Source organism: Grampus griseus (genome assembly GCF_964374135.1).
Source record: "Grampus griseus genome assembly, chromosome: 18".
In the NCBI taxonomy this organism is placed as follows: Eukaryota; Metazoa; Chordata; class Mammalia; order Artiodactyla; family Delphinidae; genus Grampus; species Grampus griseus.
This window is the reverse complement of record NC_139012.1, coordinates 30,109,454-30,132,536: the sequence shown is the minus strand read 5'-3', so window position 1 is coordinate 30,132,536 and position 23,083 is coordinate 30,109,454. Positions and strand designations below refer to the sequence as shown.

Genomic DNA, 23,083 nt, shown 5'->3' with positions numbered 1-23,083 from the left:
TCCGGTAAGATTCCACATGCCACGGAGCAACTAAGCGCCACAACTACTGAGTCTGTGCTCAAGAGCCGGTGCTCCACAGCAAAAGCAGCCATTGCAATGAAGAACCTTCACGCCACAACTAGAGAAAAGCCTGCACACAGCAACAAAAACCCAATGCAGCCAAAAATAATAAGTAAATAATTTTTTTAAAAAAAAAGATACTACTGTCAGTTTATCCTTATTTTGCTCTGTCACCTCTGGGGGAAATGAATCTGAAAGCAAAACTTTTAAACGTTCTGATCCACTTCACAGAAGTTATAAAGAATTTACTCAAGGGCTTCCCTGGTGGCGCAGTGGTTGAGAGTCCACCTGCCGATGCAGGGGACACGGGTTCGTGCCCCGGTCCAGGAAGATCCCACATGCCGCGGAGCGGCTGGGCCCGTGAACCATGGCCGCTGAGCCTGCGCATCCGGAGCCTGTGCTCCGCAACCGGAGAGGCCACAACAGTGAGAGGCCCGCATACCGCAAAAAAAAAAAAAAAGAATTACTCAGCTCCAAGATTTTAAAATGTGTTCCCCAAATTCATGCTCATTTACTTTATCCCGATATGCCACAGATCTAAACTTCAGTTGCCTGTTTTGTACAAAGGAAATAAAAGCCCTCTCAGAATACTGTTGTGAGCTTTAAATAAGCTGATATACATAAAGCTCTTAACACAGTGAATAATCACTCAAAAAATGGTAGCTCTAATTAGTACTATTTAATATATTCTTCAAAGCTTTCCTATATTATCTCTCCCTTTCATACTCAAAGCCCTATGCTTTCAGTCTGTCTTCCTCATGGTCTACCTAAACCACACCCACCGTAATGTGTATAGGAATCCAGGTGTGGACACACCTCAGTGTTACACGCACGATAGGACGATGTGTCTCCTTCTCCTCAGCTAACACTTAACAATTGCAACCCTTAACCCTAGTGCATTGTGCCCCAAATAAACTAGGAGCCAATGAAGATTAGAGTTCAAAACTATAAATAAACTTCACACGTGCTATATTTGCTTAAGAAGATGGGTCATAGCACACTACAAAGAAGAATGCCACTACGTGATATGCAGATCTATATTTGGTTACCAAAAAATTAAACAACTGTTTTGTTTTTTCCGAACTATCACGTGGAAATTAATAGTGAAATTACCTACCTTAGAAATACTGAAAGGGGAAATTCACAACCTACATGCTAAGCATAGACATAAAACATTTTAACCAATCTCAAATACCAGACACTTCACACAGACTATGAAGTCAAGTGGCAAAGGCTATATCAAGCCACAGAGATAAAGCCAAAAGTACCCTAACACAGTGCCACATATTTTACAAGCGATTTAAATATTCTTCACAGCTGTTCCTTTGCTTTACTGAGCCTAAAAGGCAAGCATATGGTAAATATGACAAGTCAAATTCTAATGCAGGTAATTAGAGTGAAAAAATATACAATACCATTCTTTCCACCTTTGCCAGGCAATGTAATGAAATGGAACTAGTTACCACTTAGTAGGAAATACGAGGTCTTATGTAAAACCCAATTAATATTATCAATATTATAATTGATATAATTATATATCAATATATGATATACCAACAAAGTCTCCGCCCTATGAGGCCTTTAGGATCCCTCTCAAACCCACAAACATTTGGGGGAAAGGACTTTTCCCCAAATGCTTCAGAGGCAGGGCCTTTGACCAAAGTATTTGGAAAGAGCAATCCTGGAATTGTCGTATACAGCTGTAATAACAGCCCCAAGCACAGGATGCCTACAGTGTCTCTTAAGACCCTTAGGGTTCAAAAAGCCCTACCTCTATTTGCAATATTAACTTTACTTAATCTTATGAATTTTCTGAAGGCTAAGGATGAATCAGTCAGCTTGCCTGGGTATATTCTCAGTTTTTCACGTGAGACAGGGAGGATTCTACACCTAAACCAGTGGACAATCCTGACTGAGTTCTGGATTTTGCTACTAAAATAGCTGACTTTATTAAATAAAGACTAGTTCACTCTGTAGAAAGTCTCAATAAAGAGCACCTAAATCGCCTTTTACATATGGAAACTCAAGGGCATGGCAGAGGAAGAATTCTCAATAAAGTGAACTAAGAGATGAACTGCCTACAAAATCAGACTGAGAAGCCCAGATCACATCCTATAAGCAGAAAGAGCCATCCGCTGAAAGATTTTTAGTATGTTGAAATGATGGAAGTACTTGAGAAACATTAATCTAACCAGGAGCTAGAGCAATCAAAGAGTGTGTGTGTGTGTGTGTGTGTGTGTGTGTGTATGTATGCGTGTGTGTGTGTGTGTGTGTGTGTGTGTGTGTGTGTGTGTGTGTCGGGGAGGAGAAAATAGAGGAAGGTAGACTACTTAAGACACTATATCAATAATCCAGATATGAGGTGATCCAGCTCTGGACTAAGGATTTGGAAGTGGAAAGGAAGAAATGCATACAAAGACCACTCAAAGTCAAAATGTGAAAAATGAATGCAAGCGTGGAGAGAAAGAAAATCAAAAATAAAGTATGAGGCTTGAGGAGAGGTCACTGAATTACTACCATAGATTAAAGGGGGATGTCAGGAGAAATAATCATGACTTTAAGAGATGAATTGGTTTCAGACATACTGAGTTTGCAGTGATGTAAGATATTCAATCATAGACAGTCACCAGGTCATTAAGTTGTCTGCAAAAACAAGTTTATCAAGCCATTTTTACAGAGGCATACCATCTGAGAGTACTTCTAACGTCAGCATTATTTACCTTAATGCTTTAAACCGTGCTTATGAACACATAAATATTAAATAACAGATCACCAAATGCGGTTCTGTCAAACAGTGAAGTATCACGTTATTAAAACAAAATTGATTTAGTTGCTTGAATTCATTTTAGACTTTGGTTTTTCAAATATTTTTCTTACATTAGCTACCTTTTTCTTTCTGACTATTTTGTGGGGAAGATCACACAATTTGTTTGGATCAAGGATATAAAGCCAGGCTATATCAGAAGGAAAACTTCTTAGGTCAAAAAGTTTTACTTGATCACCTCCTGATATTTTATGGTTTGGTACACAACCACCTGAACCAAAAATAACCTTAACTTTGAATTCGTGTTATTGCTGGCAACAACATGAAGCAATCCATCATGGAATAAAGAAAACGACAGCTCACATAAATGTCAAGTTCTTCCTTAACCATTTTTTAAAAAAAGCATAACTACTTTGTGAAATTCAAGGGTCAAGGGACTGAGTGATATGACTCACTAGGGATTTTGCAAAATACTTTGATTTATAACTGAAATTAGGAAGCACATTACTTGTAGAAATCAAACTCACGGAGAAGTTTAACAAATACTTAGTATAAACCCTTGATCCACAAATCAAAATGGCTGCTCTTCGAAATAAACACCATGGCATGTTTTCCTTTACTTTCTCCTACTGTAAGAAGTAAAATACGTATATATAAAAAGCAATCACTGGTTCATCAGTAGTGACAAATATACCATATTAAAGTAAAATGTTAACAATAAGGGAAGCTGAGCATGAGATATGTAGGAACTCCCTGTACTATCTCTGTAATTTTTTTGTAAATCTAAAACTACTCTAAAATTTACAGTTTCTTTTCAAAAAGTAATCACTGTACTTTTTTTGCTTTTTAATTAAAGGTCACATTTTGCTTAATCTCATAACCAAATATTCATTCAATACATATGTATTGAACAAATGGGTGTTCAGCTCTATGATTTACAATGACGACTGAGACCTGAGGGCTAAGGAAGAAATCATATCCCTGTAATTTCCAACGACTCACACTCAAGGAGCTTAACAACTAGGAGAGAAGAAATAACACCGAGGACACAAAGTGTAATACACAAAAGTCATAAAGCAACTTTTTCCCCCTTCCCCAAGCACTCCTGTACACCTATTCTGCCAGGCTAAATCTTCCTCTGGCCTTAAATCTAAGACAGTTGTGTGCCAGGTGTGTTGGATAATAAAAAAGGCCCTAAAACAGTCTCAGTTCAGTAATTAAATACCCAGTTCACGTAAAAACCAAACTCTGGACTTCATTCAAAAGTAGAGTGTCGCCCTCCCCTGGCTCAGGCCAGCTGCTTTTCTTTCACTTGACCAGCAGATCTCCCGAGCAACCCCTACTGGCTGATGTGCAGTTGCCTCTGACCCCCTCGGGGGAGGTCATGGGACAGAGAAAGTCTTAACTGCTCTGCAAATATCTGCATGGTTTGCCATGCAGATGCCCAGAGTTGAGTGCTCCACTCACAGGGATGGGGATCCCTGCCCCATCCTTGACAAGCACCACCATACCTTCTCTGGATGGTCACTTACAATTCCATGGACTATCTCTGGCCCACTGTCAGTGGGAAAACAAGTACTTCCCAACCACTGTTCTCTACTCTCTGGCATTGGCTACATCAGCCAGCTTCTTCCCCTTTAGATTGCTCTGGCATGACTGATTACGTGGTCTGCTCTGTTCCCCAAGCTGCAGGGCACACATAGCAGGTTATCTTTCCTTTCCTTCCCTCTCCTTCCCTCCCTCTATTCTTCCCTCCCTCCCTCACTCACTCTCACAAGCACAAATGGATATTATAACTATAGTAACTCAAGGCACTTTTACAGTAATTCAAATTGGAATATGACCTTTACCTAAGGAACCCCTTTACTATGCAACTGATTTTACAATTCCCTCAGCTGCAAATGATTTTACAATTGCTTAAGAAAGTTTTGCTGGAGGTTGTTTTGCTAGTCAAGCTCTGTTGCAACCTAAGAGGTGTTTTTAAGCAATCATCTGGCCTCTTTACAGTTCTGGCCTCTTCCCAGTCCAGTGCTGGAGAAAAAAGAAAAGAAAGCTGTTGAAGATTTTGCAACATTCTCACACCCTATTCCTTGGATTGCTACTTAAAAATGCATATATCTCATTAAGATCAAGGACTTTACCAACTTTTTAGTCTTAGTAGCCTATTAGCAGCTTTAAGAAAAAACAGACTAAAAGAAGGCAAATATCTTAGTTCAGATTAAGCATACCCCAAAGTTATATGTGAAAAGCTATTAAAAATAATATTAGGGCTTCCCTGGTGGTGCAGTGGTTGAGAGTCCGCCTGCCGATGCGGGGGACACGGGTTCGTGCCCCGGTCCGGGAAGATCCCACATGCCGTGGAGCGGCTGGGCCTGTAAGCCATGACCGCTGAGCCTGCGCTCCACAATTGGAGAGGCCACAACAGTGAGAGGCCCGCGTACCAAAAAAAGAAAATGATAATATTATTAAATGAGGAAAAATATTCTTCCAAATACTCTAATAAGTATGTTTCTTACCTTACAAAAGGACATGAATGAGAACCACACGGTAGTAAAAGGGTGAATAACAATTTACAGTCTGCTGAAGGATGAGGCTGAAGTGGGCTGTGGTCTCCCAGCCATGGCCACCTTGTGTGTGGTGGCACATTTGGGACTCACAAATTTCATTACATCCAAAAATCTTTACTGAGTGTTTACCATAGGCCTGATACCAGGTTACAGGCTATAGGGAATAGAAAAATAAATTCTATGATGCGGTGGCTCTCCTCAGGGGTGGTAAGATACATACAAATAACCACACAATACCAAATACGATAAGCACTAAAAGGCCATTATGCCACTAGCGGAGATTACATTTTCTGGAAGGATCAGAAGACCTCGTGCAGGAAGAGGCATTTTGCTAGGTTTTAAAGACACGCAGGATTTCACTAGTCAGAAATGGGAAGAACACTCCACTAACACAAAGAAAGAGAAGAGGGGAAAACATGTTTGAAGAACGGCATGTAACACATTTTAGCAGAAAGAGGATAGGCCAGAGAAGGGCAGAGAACCTGGGTCTGGAAAATTCCTCAGGAAGGAGTGGGTGATGAGTGCTGGGCAGAGTGGTACAAAACAAAAGGGAAAGGAACTCCTCTTATTTGAAAGACACTTGACCCCAGAGAAGTTCCAGTCAATGAGGGCTGCCACTCTTCACCAGCTGTAGCCAGCCTTCCAACTACATGGCCCTTGCAAATTCAGAGAGCGGTGGAAGCAGTCATATATACGGTATGTAAATCCTAAGTACGGCGTTAGCATCCTAAGTTTTGGATTTTAATAGGTGTGAATTTCTTTTCAGAGTGCTGCTTCAGTGCATGATCAGAAAATCTTCATGAGTAGCCTTCCTTCTGTAGTTTGAAACTACCTGACTCTCAATGGAGATGTGGTGTGGCTAATAAGCAAGAAATTTACAAGTGCTAAAAGCAAGCTGAAACGCAGATAATTCTATTTTCAAGAAGAGAAGGAGGAATCTTAGCCAGATTGCTGTTAAAGCTTCCTGGAACATGATCAGAAATAACAAAGGTTTCAAACAACCCCACACAATTACGCCTTGTGAGATCCTTGTGAATTCTACCCAATAATAATGTAATGTCACATCTAATACAGTGAAGTAAGCAGATGCCATGGGGACAAAGAAGAGAACAAGAAAACATAAAAGCAGGAAATCGTTCAGGAAGAAGGAGTGAACAACGTCTAGAGGAGAAACGTGGCACATACTAGAGCTGAACGAGGCCGTTAAGACACGGAACTTGAGTGACTACAAAACGCAAAGCAGTTAATAAAAGTAGGAATGATTTAAGCAGATTCACACACCTGGTTATTATTAAGAGCCCAACCTTAGATATTCTAACAGTCAACAAATAAAAATCTCTCTTCATTCAAAATTTAGATGTTTAGTTCTCAACAGAAACCCCACCCACTTATCCAAAACGAAGCCCTGAGAAAATCTTGGCAAACCTACCGCACTGGCTTCCAAGTTTCTTTCAGAGAAGTGATGAGCCAGAGGAACAACTGGGTGCCACCAGCACAGCATGAGCATTTGAGGTGCTTCTGCAAATCTCACAACGGCACAAACGATATCTCAGAACAGCGACAATGAAACAAACCACTTGCTTCACAAAGTCTTTTCTGACCCTGTTTTTGGCCACATACGATCTCGCCATCCTTGCAATCACTGTAGTTGGTTTAGGTCTCTCTGACCCCATTTCCAGTCTCCTTAACTGTGGGATCTTATCCCTCAATCAAATTCACAAAAGTACTCCAGGACTGGAGTTGGGTCCCACTCATCTCTGCAACCCCTGAGAGCCTGGAATAGAATCTTCAGGGATTTCTTGTTGAATTGGAAACCCTGTTACTAAATATTTCTTTGGAGTATATTTATAAATGCTTCCCTGTTACATAATGTTCTATAATAAGGACTGCAGAATAAGTATTTTTGCTAGGAACAATTACACTTCAAAGGAGCACTAATGGTTATTCCACAGGTCGCGTGTAGAGTCTTGGAAGAAAAACATGATATGAATCAGCATATCATAGATGAGTCAAAGAAAACTTCTCTAATAAATCTTGTTTCCAATGAAATAATTTTGGGTTTTTAAACAATGTGCCTCATTTTCCTTTTAAAAATTTTTAAAGAAAAACAAGTATGGAAGTACTTTGAAAGTGACAACTTTTTTAGCAAAAAAGAACCGTATTCTAAATCTGTACAAGATACATATTTGTTCTAAAGTTAATTATTGCAGCTTAGCCTAATCACTGACATTGGGATGAATCAATTGCTTATGTTTTTTGTTCTTCCATTTCAAAGACCTTTCCTGCCCCCTCCCCCATAGGTACATGGGGTACAAAGACTATGCACTAGAATGCACATTTACTGAACTAAGGACTGTTTTTAATGCCACCTATTGTAATACTCACAGACCTTATTTTAGGGGGTTAATACTGCTGACCCACATTGTGAACTACTGAGCAAAGATGAATCCTTCTGGCCCCTGACTTCACAGAGTTCCCTGGGATGCTATCTGAAAAATATAGTGTTAAGAAAAAAAAAGTCAAAATAATTCAGGCCTGACCTCAGAAAGCCACTGCTTCTGGGACAGCTACAGGATGATATTAGAGTGTCCTTTTTTTCTCATAACTAAGATGAGAAGCTATAACAAACCACCCCAGATGAGATTTCATTTATCTCCATCATAAAATACCCTTTGAGAAGCACATTACCTTTTTGTCAAGCAAAGACTCATTAATCATTTCATATGGAAAATTAATTAATTTTGGATAAGAAAAAATAAGTTCATTTAAAAATATTGAGAATTTCTACTGCATATGTTTCATTATCAAAGAAAATTCTTTTCTAAAATTCAATCCTTTCCAATATTTAAAAATCTATCTTTTTAAAAACTGCTGTACTTCTGTTACACATTTATGGGATTACCTTTTATAACTGTGCCCAGAAAGACTGTGAAAAGGAACTTTTCTGGGCATTTATGTTAAAGGTAACATCAATGTAATATGTCTTCTAATAAAAATAAGGATGGGGGGATCTTCAATGCATATCTAAATGTCACAGATTAGGAGATCTTTAATTTGATACTTTGTCTTTACAAGCAAAATAGAAAATTCAATCAAGTATCAGCTATTTTGGGATTTTAAAATGGATTTTTGCTTTAGTTTTCCATTAGTTTGTACATCTAGCCACCATTCGTTTATCAGTTTTCCTTTAATTTACCTTATAGTTTTAATTCAAGTTATACTTCAAAAAATCAAGCCAATTTTAGAGCTGCATTCTCTATTAGTTAGCCTAAATGACCCAGTTGACAGAGAAAATGTATTATAATGGCATAATACCAGAGCTAATTTTGGGAGGGAAAGTTTGAAAAAGCAACAACACCCTAAATTAGACACTAAAAACACTGGCCCAAAGTAATAATCACAAACTAGATCTAAACAGAGAGCTGGCATTTGCCCTCAGTCAAGAGAAAGTTGCTACCCTTTTATTGCAATGTATCTATATTAATGTTTAATTTATATAGATATCTATATATTTAAGGGTCTCTTCTCTGTTTAAAGCTAATTGGTAAGTTTCAGGGAAATATCTCAGTAAATTTCCATATAATTGATTTCCAAAAGAAAGTGGCATAATAACATGTATATTTTTCCTCTGGTTAATACAGCAGTAAAAATACACAGAAGCACTGTTTTTAATAAGAGGTGGTTTGGGGCTTCCCTGGTGGCCCAGTGGTTGAGAATCTGCCTGCCAATGCAGCAGACAAGGGTTCGAGCCCTGGTCTGGGAAGATCCCACATGCCACGGAGCAACGGGGCCCATGAGCCACAACTACTGATCCTGCGCGTCTGGAGCCTGTGCTCCGCAACAAGAGAGGCCGCGACAGTGAGAGGCCCGCGCACCGCGATGAAGAGTGGCCCCCCGCTCGCCGCAACTAGAGAAAGCCCTCGCACAGAAACGAAGACCCAACACAGCCAAAAATAAATTAATTAATTAATTTTAAAAAAAGAATATTCGTCCTATCATGCTATTAAAGTCTTCTAAAAAATTAAATAAAATAAGAGGTGGTTTGTTAGGACTAATAACTTGCTACAATTTATGACAGAGAGAGGGTTTTCTTTTCAAATTGAGAAAATAAATAAATAAAAAGGCAGTAAAACTGTGAAAGGAAAGGAGGAGATTGAAAACCAAGTTGGAGGAGGAATAAACACAAGCAGATGAAGATAGCAAGCAGTTCCAGACATTACTCTGCAAATTCTAGGTACTGAAGCCTGAGAAGGAAGGCTTCTCTGTGAGACTGTAAATGAAAACGTCCATGACCTAGTAGCGCCACAGCTACTTCTGTTCACTACCCATTTTAAGGCCTTTCTAGTATAATGCCTTTGGGGGAGGTGTTTGCTCTATTTCTATACCACAGGTTTTATTCTCTCTCAATATAAATTAATTTTTAAAAATTATGAAAAATTGATCCAAGAAAATAGTCATTTAATGAATTTTAAATCTTTTAATTATATTGATGTTTTGCAACTGCTTTTTAAAAATTATTTTAGATAATGCTTAAGGCAAATCATTTTTTCAAAACTAATACAGTGATTGATTCCTATTACTAAATGATTTCACAGGAAGCATCATGCATACAGCTAACAACTGAGTGGAGGTTAAACTTTTTGTTATGTTTGGCTACTGCTAACTCTGTGATTCTAGACATATTAGGATAAACACATATAAATCAAATAATTCTTTTCTTATTCACCTCAAATTTAAATTCATTTCCTAGCAACAACTGGTATGAGATTCTAGGAACTACTCAGCTACTGGCTCAACTTTTTACCTGATTTGGCAAATGTCTACACAGGCTTGGAAGCAGTCTTACTCAACCCAGTGTCTAGTAATAACCACAAAAGGCTTCTGATGTCCAAAAACTACATGAAAGGGAAAACATCCCCAAATCAAAAATCTTTAAATGAAAGTAGAAGGAGTGAGTATCGGCAAAGCACAAATTTTGAAGTACCATGTATATCAATATTATTAAAACAGATCTTTCAAAGCAGCCCATTAACCTCACACTGCTGTCACCCCACCCTGGCTTCTTCTGTATTTAGACGTCACTGGGCACGTACCCTTAGTCCCACATTCACTCTCTCGAATTATTCATAAACATCGCTCTCCTCCAGACTTGAAGATCGCGTAAGGGCTGGGACCACTGTTCCCACTCATCTCTGCATCCACTACAGCACTTACAATAGTGCTTTATTCACTGTTTACGTGAAAAATCTTTACATTTCTGTTGCTTAGAGGAGCAAAACGAAAATGCTGAATTATTTTTCTCATATAATTAATTTTGTGAACTATTAATCAATTCCTGATGCACTTTGGGAAACACTCCCCTAATAGTTTAGCAATAAGAAGGACTGAAATAAGGAATAGACTACAAGAGTATAAGCCATAAAAATAAAGTCAGGAAGCAAGTATTTAGTACTTAGTATTAAATAATATAAAACTTGGTTTTTAATACCTGGTATTCTCTAGAGGTATAAAAACTTACAGGGGATGTTAAAATACAGGCTTTACTAATGGAGCCCTTCAATACTGTTTGTTTGTTTGTCTGTTTGTTTATTATAGTTTGGGAGGGTTTTTGTGGGGGGGCGAGAGCAAGGAATAAAGCAAGCAAAGCTCACACATTACAGTATAAATGCTTCATCTCAAGAGACAGATCTCAAACATACATCTGTTTTGCACCATTCTACACTAAGGTCTGATGTTAACGACCAAATCAGACTGTTAAGGAGAAAAATCTGAAAATTTACCTGGGAAATTGTCATATGTATTATGTGCCTCTCCAGCATGTTTCTGCTCTACCCCTACTTTTTTTAATGGTATATTGGAAAACTGGTATATTGGAAAACCGGTATGGTGTTTGCTGATCTAAATCTATACTAGACTTTTCTAGAAAAACAACCAAGTAAGGAATTAGCGTATAATAGTCTCATTTAACTCTTATGAAGAAAAATAATACTCTTAGAAGCTAAATCACTCTCTGCACAGAATCAGGAACTGAACACAACAGAAACAAAACTATAATCGACAAGTGAGAAACAATTTTCTTCCAAAGTAATTTTGGAGACACAGTTCCCTGAATTAGCTCATTTGTTCATTCTGAAATGGAGTCACACAGCATATGAGGCAGTATTACAAAAGTCTTTGCCTTGTCTTTGCCAAGGAACAAAGCTTGCCACAAACATCCACAGGGCAGACTGAGGGAGAGGTAAATAGGAGGTCACAGGTTGTCACTGAGAACTTCATCACACTTTTCCTATGGCTCCCATATTTCCAAGCATTACAGCTTTGGTCTTTAGTGGCTACCTTCCAGAGAAGTAATGATGATGGGGGCCCCACTGCCTAAACCCCCATGCATCCTGGAGATAAGAATAAATTAAGTGTGGAAACTGCCACTGCTGAATCACCCAACTATCACAAAATCTCTCATACCACATGTCCAGATTACCATTACACGGAGTCACAGTGGTGACAATCCTAGCTTTGCATGAGAAGCTTTTTGGTTTTTCATTCTTAAGCATCAGTGAGAAAGTAAACCATCACACTCTGTTTTCATACCATAAAATCACCTGCTAGAAAAAGAATCAAGCCTGTAACAGACATCAGGACACTATTCGTAGTTTGAGTATCAAGAAATGTCACAACAGTCACAGATGTAGAAAACAAACTTATGGTTACCAGGCGGTGAGGAGAGGGATAAATTGGAAGGTTGGGATTGACATATACACAGTACCATATGTAAAATAGATAACGAATAAGGACTTACTGTATAGCAGAGGGAACTCTACCCAATACTCTGCAATAGCCTATATGGGAAAAGAATCTAAAAAAAGAGTGACTAGGGCTTCCCTAGTGGCGCAGTGGTTGAGAGTCCGCCTGCCGATTCACAGGACACGGGTTCGTGCCCCGGTCCAGGAAGATCCCACATGCCGCGGAGCGGCTGGACCCATGGGCCATGGCCGCTGAGCCTGCGCGTGCAGAGCCTGTGCTCTGCAGCGGGAGAGGCCACAGCAGTGAGAGGCCCGCGTACCACAAAAAATAATAAATAAATATTTAAAAAGAGTGCATACATGTATATGTATAACTGATTCACTCTGCTGTACACCTGAAACAAACAAAACATTGTAAATCAACTATACTCCAATAAAAAGATTTTTTTAAAAAGGAAAGAAATATTGTAACAGCAATTTGCTCAAACTTAGCATTTTGTGTGCTTTTGCATACGTGTGGATGTATGCTTAGAAATGATATACAAATGCCTAAACTTTGAGGAAAAAAATGCAAAGAGGCATAAGACATTTACTCATATTGATAGTCATGTCCATTATCAAAGGTCATGGATGGAAAAGAGCAGATATGCATGCATCTTTATATTCTTTCACAGGTTCATCATTTACGATCACACGGAATGAAGAACACAAATAACAAATGTTGGTGAGAATGTGGAGAAAATGGAACCCTCATGCACTGTTGGTGGGAATGTAAATTGGTGCAGCCACTGTGGAGAACAGTATGAAGCTTCCTCAAAAAGCTAAAAATAGAGCTACCATATAATCCAGCAATTCCACTCTTGGGCATATATCCAAAAAAAACAAAAAAAAATATTTCAAAAAGATACATGCACCCCAATGTTCATAGCAGCACTGTTTACAATTGCCAAGGTATGGAAGCAACTTAAGTGTCCATCAACAGATGAATGGATAAAGAAGATTTAGTACATATATACAATAGAATACTACTTGGCCATAAAAAAGAACAAAATATTGCCATTTGCAGTAACATGGATGGACTTGGAAGGTATCATGCTAAGTGAAATAAGTCAGACAGAGAAAAGACAAATACTGTATGATATCACTTATACATGGAATATAAAAAATACAACAAACTAATGACTATAACTAAAAAGAAGCAGACTCACAGATAGAGAACAAACTAGTGGTTACCAGTGGGGAGAGGGAAGAGGGGAGGAGCAAGATAGGGGTAAGGAATTAAGAGGTACAAACTACTATGTATAAAATAAATAAGCTACTATGATACATTGTACAATACGGGGAATATAGCCAATACTTTATAATAACTATAAATGGAGTATAACCTTTTAAAACTGCAAGTCGCTATATTGTACGTCTGTAACTTATATTTTCTATCAACTATACTTCAATTAAAAAAAAATTAACATAAAAGACAGGGCTTCCCTGGTTGCTCAGTGGTTAAGAATCCGCCTGCCAATGCAGGGGACACTGGTTCGAGCCCTGGTCCAGGAAGATCCCACAAGCCGCGGAGCAACTAAGCCCGTGTGCCACAACTACTGAGCCTGCGCGCTACAGCCGGTGAGCCACAACTACTGAGCTCGCATGCCACAACTACTGAAGCCCACACACCTAGAGCCCATGCTCCACAACAAGAGAAACCACCATAATGAGAAGCCCGCGCACCGCAATGAAGAGCAGCCCCCGCTCGACACAACTGGAGAAAGCCCGCACACAGCAACGAAGACCCAACACAGTCATAAATAAATAAAATAAATACATTTATTAAAAAAAAGGACAAATACCCTTGACTATCCAAGTCTATTCAGTTCCTTGGTGTGGATAAAGTACCTTTAGTTAACTAGGGATACCTGTATTCCAGACTGCTGGAAAAAAACCCTTCAAATACCAGCTCTCCACTGGCAGGCTCCCTCTTGCTACTGGCTGTAAATGTCCTGTTTTGGTTTTTTCACCTTATGACCAACGAAGAATCGGTTCCACTTCACTGTGCCCAAGAAGTTAAGCCGGTTTCTACAAAAACTGTACGTAAGACATAAAATCTAATATTTCTTATTGTTTAATGGCCAATACTCATTTTCCAGTCCCATTTTTCATCTTAATAAAAGGTGTATCATACAGAATATATCAGAAACTATAATAATGAAAAAATAAAGCAAACTGAAAAGTCTGGGGACAATTAAATTTTGATACATATTCTTAAGTATTGATTTTGTTTAAATTATCTGTCTGGTGATAAAAAATTCAGCTCTGAAAACTGAGGTATTGGCCGTCCCTGGTGGCGCAGTGGTTGACAGTCCGCCTGCCGATGCAGGGGACACGGGTTCGTGCCCCGGTCCGGGAAGATCCCACATGCCGCGGAGCAGCTGGGCCCGTGAGCCACGGCCGCTGAGCCTGCGCGTCCGGAGCCTGTGCTCCGCAACGGGAGAGGCCACAACAGTGAGAGGCCCGCGTACCGCAAAAAAAAAAAAACAAACAAACAAACAAACAAAAAACTGAGGTATTATGTGACTTTTCGAGGAGGGCTCACTAACCATAAGTATGATATTCATGGCTGTAAATTTTAATTAATAGTAATCTAAGAGTATTCTGAGCAAACTAAAATATTAATTATTGTTTTACATATTCTGAAGAGGAACTATTTGATAACTGGAAAAGATGGTCTCAAGAGAATATATTCATACCAAATAAGAAACTGAGAATATTATCATATTAAGTGAAGTAAGTCAGAAAGAGAAAGACAAATACCACATGATATCACTCACATGTGGAATCTAAAATATGACACAAATGAACTTACCTACGAAACAGACTCACAGACATAGAGAACAGACATGTGGTTGCCAAGGGGGAGAGCGGGTAGGGGAGGGATAGGTTGAGAGTTTGGAATTAGAAGATGCAAACTATGCAGGGCAGAAATAGAGACACAGATGTAGAGAACAAACATATGGACACCAAAGGGGGAAAGTGGCGGAGGTGGTGGTGGGATGAATTGCAAGATTGGGATTGACATGTATACACTAATATGTATAACTAATGAGAACCGGCTGTATAAAAAAATAAATAAAATTAAATTAAAAAATTAAAAATGAAGATGCAAACTATATATATATAGAATGGATTAACAGCAAGGTCCTACTATATAGCACAGGGAACTGTATTCGATACCTGTGATAAACCATAACGGAAAAGAATATGAAAAAGAATATATATATGAAAAAAAGAATATATATATGTGTGTACGTATGTATAACTGAATTGCTTTGCTGTACAGCAGAAATGAACACTACATTGTAAATCAACTATATCTGAATAAAATAAAATCTTTTAAAAAGAAACTAAGGAAATCCCTTTTTTTTTACAAATAAGCCTAAGAGAAAATACTAAATTGAGTGGAGGAATTATCACATTAAAAAAATTAAGTGCTTCTTAAAGGGATCGACAGATGAACAAATGAAATGGTCAAGGGACAGATTTCAGATTTTCCGCCTTAATCCTTTCAAGGTGGAAAAATGCAATTCTAAAGCTACAGAGCAATTACAGATGTCACACCAGAATTCTACAATCCTGCATCTGCAGCTTCTAGCCACTATCCCCTGGTCACTTCTTTCATTAGGTAAAAATCTTAAAAGCCAGATCGAGTGGGGAGGTACGATTGATACATAACAAAGGGAACACATTTTCACTACAAACCTCAAGACTGATCATGCCGTGAACACTGCCTCCTAAAACTCCAATGTGAAAATGATTATACCACCCTTTTAATCAAATGTCAATAAATCAAGTCAAGTAATCCATGTTTACGGAAATTGGTTACTTAAAAAAGCCCTACGTTGCAATTTATTGTGACATTTAATATCTTTCTATAAAATTAATAGTCTCCATTGTAGAGGAACATCATTTATTGAAAGAAAAAAATCAAGCCAAGCAAGAACCCTGTGTTGTAATCTCAACTCTGTCTCTAAAGCTGCTGTGTGATCTTTAGCATTATATTTAACTCTCAGACAAAAGCTATTTTCATATCTGTAAAATTGAGATAAAGACATCTGTCATGACTACTTACCAGGCAGTTGTGAGCTTCATATGACATGATTTATACAAAAGTGCTTTAAAAATCATATCCAAATATATTAGCCACTACTTTCATCTCCTTCTAGAGTTGAAACAGATTAAGACAGACTGTCAAAGAGAAATACTTGAATTTTAATGATGCTTGCGTTAAGTCCTAAATTGTTATCCCATGCCCATGTCTAAAGAAAACTGTATATGAGTAGAGCACATAGATTCAGGAAAACCACATTTGCACAGTAAGAATCTATAACGTCAGTGAAGTATCTGATCAAAAAGAATCAATATCTTTTAACAGTTTATATTGGATGTTTTAAGTTACCATTAATATTTCATATCTATGACATCCTCAGGCTTGAAGATTTTTTCTTTCAGGTAACATAGCAAACAAAGTTAAATGTTTATAAATGTCTTACCCTACTCTTCAAAGTAAGTCAGTATGGAAATCAACAGTCCAGAGAAGATAAAGCAAACTTCCCCCTCCATAATCTCTATCACTGAAAGTAAATCTTACTTTCATCTGATGACAAGAAGACTCCAGTTCCACAGCTCAATTAATAAACCCAAGGTCCTAATGTGGGACAGAACTTCTGGGGTGTGTTTATAAAACAGCGATCCAGGGTTAACCCAGCGCTTTCGGGATCTTCTGGTCTGACCTTGCACATCTAAGGCTTCAAGGCTTGACAACTGTGGTGCTATCTGCCAGGACTTCCACGCCCAGACATTTATACTTCTGTCAGATAAGAAAGTCTATAACAATTTTTCTTCACAAGAAATCCTTGGTAAAATAAAATTAAAGTTATCCATTTAAATGATCCCCAAACACTTTTTAAATCTATTTATGGATAACTGCTCCTAAAAAGAAGAAGGAAAAAGAAAAAAGAAAACATCTGGGGCAAACCAGAAAAAATGGGGGAAGAAAACCGTATCACACTTGCTATAAACTAAATGTCGGTGCCCCCTCCAAATTCATACGTTGAAACCTAATCCCTCAACATGATGTTATATTTGGGAGGTGATTAGGTCACGAGGGCTTGGCTCTCAAGAATGAGATTAGTGCCCTTGGAGACCCCAGAGAGGTCCCTCACCCTTTCTGCCATGGGAGGTTACGGTAAGAAGACAGCCACCTATGAACCAGGAAATGGCAAACAATGAATCTACCACCACCCTGATCTTGGACTTAACAGCCCCCAAATTGCAAGAAAAAGACTTCTGTTGTTTATAAGCCACCCAGTCTATGGTATCTTTGTTATAGTAGCCTGAATGGCCTAAGACAACTGTGAAATGCAAAGACAAACTCAGAAAAACCATAGACCAAGAACCCACAGAACTTCAGAGAATGGGGGAGTCCTGAAGAACTTTAACAGAATGAATAGATTTTTAGATTAATTTTGTAATCTACACAATAAAGTATTCCCCAAAATACCCATATGGAAAAGGAGGAAACCTAAACTTAGCCCATACAGAATGAGCCATATTGGTTAAAGGTATTTCACTCTACATCTCCAGACAATTGAGCAGGACAATTTATTCATTATTGTCCGTAGCGAGCACCCTGGTGAACATAATAAAATGATGACAAATGCATATGACAGTGGAGAATCTGAGTTTACACAGAACATTCTCAGAGTATCTGTAGCTATATCGCACCACAGATTTACTCTGTAACCAGAAATTACAAAATTTACTCTATAATCTGGATAAAGAGATGACCAAAATTACACTTTAAGTTGGAAGACATTCCTTTCTCCCTCTGAAATGCACATGTCTTTAAAGGCTGAACACCTTCTATTCTGAAAATGGAGTTTAATTTAGCAGTTTCATTGCTTCAAAATTAAATAAATGGGATTTTGTGAATTCTAAATTAAAGAGGTCATTTTTCAAAGAGTCTACATTGCTCCCTCACCTCACCTAAACACACGTGCTAAAATATCTTTTCTTTCTTAGAGCCCCATCTTCTTTCCAGGTATAACCAAAGGATCACTACCTGAATTTAGGGAAGAGGTCATTACAAGGGCTTTTCTTGTTGTGTTATTGTCTTACATCAGTTTAGTACCCCAGCTCATCAGGAAGATGGAGAAATCACAACTTACCAAATGTTTATCATACATACAGATGGCTGTTTCTGTTTTGAATCCTGCATTCCTTTGTGTCCCATTTGATCTGGGTGCATGCGAAGGCACAGCACCCCCCTCTCTCTCCACCTACTCCTCCCTTTAATATGGTCACTGTGGCTCCATCCCTAGGTGTGATTGCTCAAACTTGTCTTCCCACACTACTCCCCACAATTCTGTTCCATAACTGAGAAAATTCTTGCTGATTCTAATTCAAAAACAAGGTGAACCAAAGCCTGGTGGCTTAAAATGAGCTGGACTCAAACTCAGCTCCTGGGGAATCCTGGCAAATGAATACCCATAGCAAGCTTAAGCTAAGCTAATTCTGGACGTGTCCCAAAGAGAGTAAAAGTGAAATGACGTTGTAATGGGCTTTGAACAGCTTTCCTAAATACTTCTAAACAATCAATTATAAAAGATGGCCTAGAAATTATAACGGATGGAATTTGCTAGTTGATTTGTAGAAGCAAGGAATAATGTGTACAAATTATTATGAGCGATCTGAGTGTTGGTTTTGTTTCGATGCAATTTTCAGTCTTGAGAACTCTGAGGAAACAGATGTCGTAAGTCTATCAAGCATATGGGTGGTAGGATTATAGGAAGATTTTTGGTACATTTTCTAAATTTTCTAAATGATCATCATTACTCTAATGATCAGAGTTAAGCAACAGCTGTAATGATAACAAAGGGAATTTTATGCTGCATTCTTGTTACCAAAGATCTTTATTAAGGAACTATTCACATATAATTAGCAGTAGGGAAATCCTTCCCTTGTCATTCAGTGAATTAAACAATTATTGAGGATCTACAGTGTGCCTGAATCGGTACTGGTACTAAGGGCTCAGACTATTTATATTCCAGGAACAGAATATAGTGGAAAACATAGACTTGTGCACATAGAAATTTCAAAATAATGTGTTAAGTATTAAGAAAGCAGTATTGAGAGCAACTGTGAAAAGAGAAAGACAACTTGGTTCAGTCTAAGGGTTAAGAATAGACTTTTTAGAAGAATTGAATTAGCCTGAAGTGAGCCTATTACATGAGTAAAATGTCAACTGGAGTGGGAGAGAGAAAGATTCCAGGCAAATCCCATATTCTCTGGTGAAAAGTGGCACAAACCCGACACAAACTGGCTTAAGCAAATAAAGAGAACTCATTTTCTTTGTTTAACAAGAAAGGGTCAGTACAGAATTGGCCTTACAGACAGCTGAAACCAGGGACCCTTTTTCTCGTACCACCTTTGGCTTCCTTCCCTCTTGGCTGCAGGGGCCCCTTCCAGCCCTGTCACAGAAGAGGATGGGCTCACATGCAAAACAGCATGAAGAGAAGAGCTTTACCTGGTCTGGCCACCCACAGAGCAAGCACTGTGGCCAAGGTGTAAGTGTGCTAACTGCCCAGAAGAGGTTCTCCAGCCCTGGGACCAGGAGGAACTGTGACTGCAAGCTTCACTACAATCAGAAGTTCTGAGGCATGGGTTTCCTGCAGCTGACTGTGGCCCTGAACAGACAAAACAACAATGACCATGACACAGCAGGAATGTCAACAACCACCCAGAGAAATGAAACGTCATAGATGAGGCAGAGAAGAGTATTAGGGATGACACCAAGGACAGAGTTACCAGCACTCGGCTAGCACTATATGGGAAGCTGAAGTTTGGCTGGGGGGAGGACAGTGGTGTGGGCATATACAGCCACTTTTAGATAAAAATGAAAATGGCACAGTGAGAGCAATTCACAAGGTGTCATTAAGACATAAACTGTTTACAAGTAAAGATGCAGAAAAGGCTAACTACTATTTTTGCGTCGGACATACTTTCTATATCCTCATAAACACACCATACGGTTGGTATTATCATCTTTCTTCTACGGATAAGTAAACTGAGATTGAAGACTTAGCCTGTAAAGGACACAGCAAGAAGTGGAGGAAGCAGTGAAAATCATGCCTGTGTATATTCCTTGCATGCTGCCTCTCATAAAGATCAGCACAAATAACTGAAAAAAAATAGAACGTACTTACATTTAATTGCCTCAAATCTCACCTGCCATTCCATGCCATTCAGTAAATATGAGTACCTTGTATGAGTGAGTCCCTTTCCTTGTCATGCATTTTGCCACCATTCACTGCATCTATCTCAGGGACTGGTGGCATTCCTCAGCCTAGTCTCTCCTACACGGTGGGTCCACTTACCCAGAACATGCTATGAACCATACTGCCCTATTATCTAGTACTGTACTTTTAAGTATATATGGAAGTGGAAATTTTTAAAAGAACTTATAGATTCTTCGCACAATCTGTTCCCACTTCTGTCCTAATATTTTCATCAAAGCATGAAGACTATAGACAGCATAAGTCATAAAATAAAAACAATCTACTTTCCCTTGTTAAGGCATGAAAATGCAAAATTTTTTTCCCCTTTTACAAACACTGAGGTGTATAAGCGTAAGGTAAAGGCAATGAATGTTCTTTAATCCAGTAAATAAATTACCTGCAGGAGAGATAGATATTTCTTAATGTATTTGACTCATATAGTATACCGTATATAATACTGTATTACACGGGCTCACACTACAAGGTAACAGAGACTCAATGGTGAATTGAAAAGCTTCAAACAGATAACTAAAAAATATTTAATATAAAGACTGCAAAACATTTTAATAATGCAGATTCAATCTAAAAAAGAATGTGAGATGTTGTATATTTTTAAATCTATAGAATGAAAAATTTCAGAGAACTTCACAGAACTAAATATGGTTACTTTCATTACTTCTAGTTACATTTACCACATAAAGAGGAGAGAAAAAAACATACAAAATTACATCTAAAAAATATTCTCAGTGATATAATCAAAACCTCTTCACACAGAGACATAATATGATTCTTTAATGACAACTTCAAAAGAAGATTTCATCAATAAAAACTCTAACAGGGGTTTCTAATTTGAACTTTACAACCTTTAAATATGAGATTAAAATGCGAAGGCAAGCAATAAACTCTATGACAAGGACATCATGTTGTTTCTATACTTACTTTAAAAATGTGAGACTAAGTATCTCAATGCAACTAGTATAAACATGCCACAGAAAACAGCAATAGTATCTCATTCCTTATGCATTTGCCAATCCATGTGAAGTTGCCAAAATGACCCTCGACTTGGCTGGCATATCTGACATGTTCATTGGTGCTGAAGCTTTGGCCAGTCTGGCTGGGACTGAAGAGGTATCACGTGTGATCAGGAGACTACATGGTGAGGACTAAGAAAGCACCCAACTCATTTAGAAGGTTTGTTACATACATGGAGATTAAGCAAATATGTCAATATTTGAGAATATAAACAGTTGAGGATAAGGAAAGACAGGTTTCCCACTGATGAAAAAGGGAGTAACAAATTAAAATGGGAGTATAGAATAATCTGCGGTGTTGGGTTGGAATTGGAAGTATCGGTGTGAATGTATGGTTTTAATATCAATAAATATCTTTAATAATATTAAAAACTCATAGTTTTTAAGAAACAAGAAAAATATATAGGCACAGAAATAGATGTATGTAAATGTGTATACATGCTACGGACTGAACTGTGTCCCCTGAAAATTCACATGTTGAAGCCCTAAACCCCAAAGGGATGTTATTCGGAGATATGGCCTTTGGTCGGTTATTAAGTTCAGATGAGGCCATGAGGGTGAAGTCCTCATGATGGGATTTGTGCCCTTAAGAAAACAAAAGAGTTCTCTCTCTCTCTCTCTCTCTCTCTCTCTCTCTCCCTCTCTCTCTCTCTCTCCCACACACACACCCCTAGCCACCATGTGAGGATATAACAAATCGGAAGGAGGGCTGTCTCCAGACACCAAATCTACCAGCACCTGGATCTTGGACTTCCCAGCCTCCAGAACTCTGAAAAATAAATGTTTGTTGTTTAAGCCATCCAGTCAGTGGTATTCTGTCATAATAGCCTGAATTGACTAAGACAACACATACATACATATATTTTATAAGTCTGTCTGCTGAGAGATCCTAGAAGCTATGACACCCAGGAGCAATGAGCACACCAAATGTCAAGGTCTTGGTTTCTGAACACCATTCACCACCACAAGAATCTGGGTCTCCTTGAAGAAATGGCTGATTCCCAGGCTGGGGCAGGGTAAATGAGCCTGAAACATGCCTTTGTGTCAGAATAAAGTATGCAAAGAATGATGGGGGCATCTAAAATGAGAGAGAAGTCAGTGTGAAGGAGTTGTAATGGCCAAATCTGAGACAAGCCAACCTCCAAAATAATAATGTCAGTAACAGATTATAGCCCATTGCACAAAATAGAAATCCATGAATTCACACTCATAGAAAAACAGAAAGATTAGATAGATAGATGATATAGATAGATAGATAGATAGATAGATAGATAGATAGATAGATAGATAGAATATAGCTCTACTTGATACAGAATGCCAACTAATTCCTGAAGATAGAATGATGGAATAAAAAAAATTACCATTTCACAGCCATTATAGTAATAATGGATTCTGGTAAGAATCATCAATGAATGCTAATGGGTAAAAGTCTGAAAAGTTATCTCCTCACAATATATTTATGATTAATTGACAAGTACAAAATTCTTACTAACTTTACCCTGGAGAAACCTGGCAGGCACTACCTCAACCAAGTGATAAAAGTCAGCATCACCAGCTATGGGACAAATCAACATCTTGTGCCTCTGGATATGAT

At 38.4% G+C, this 23,083-nt stretch overlaps 1 protein-coding gene across 2 annotated transcripts in view; it reads right to left on the bottom strand.

Moving 5' to 3' along the window:
* TBC1D4 (TBC1 domain family member 4) overlaps window positions 1-23,083 on the bottom strand; it is a gene marked incomplete at its 5' end in the record, with an annotated part of 216,670 nt that overhangs the window by 141,931 nt on the left and 51,656 nt on the right. The window contains one exon of one of the 2 annotated variants that reach the window (XM_082675941.1): window positions 6,821-7,141. The exons of the other annotated variant lie outside the window; for it this stretch is intronic. Coding sequence (XP_082532067.1) covers window positions 6,821-6,898 — 78 coding nt within the window. Of the gene's footprint in view, window positions 1-6,820; window positions 7,142-23,083 lie in introns of those variants that run through there. 2 annotated transcript variants of the gene reach the window in all.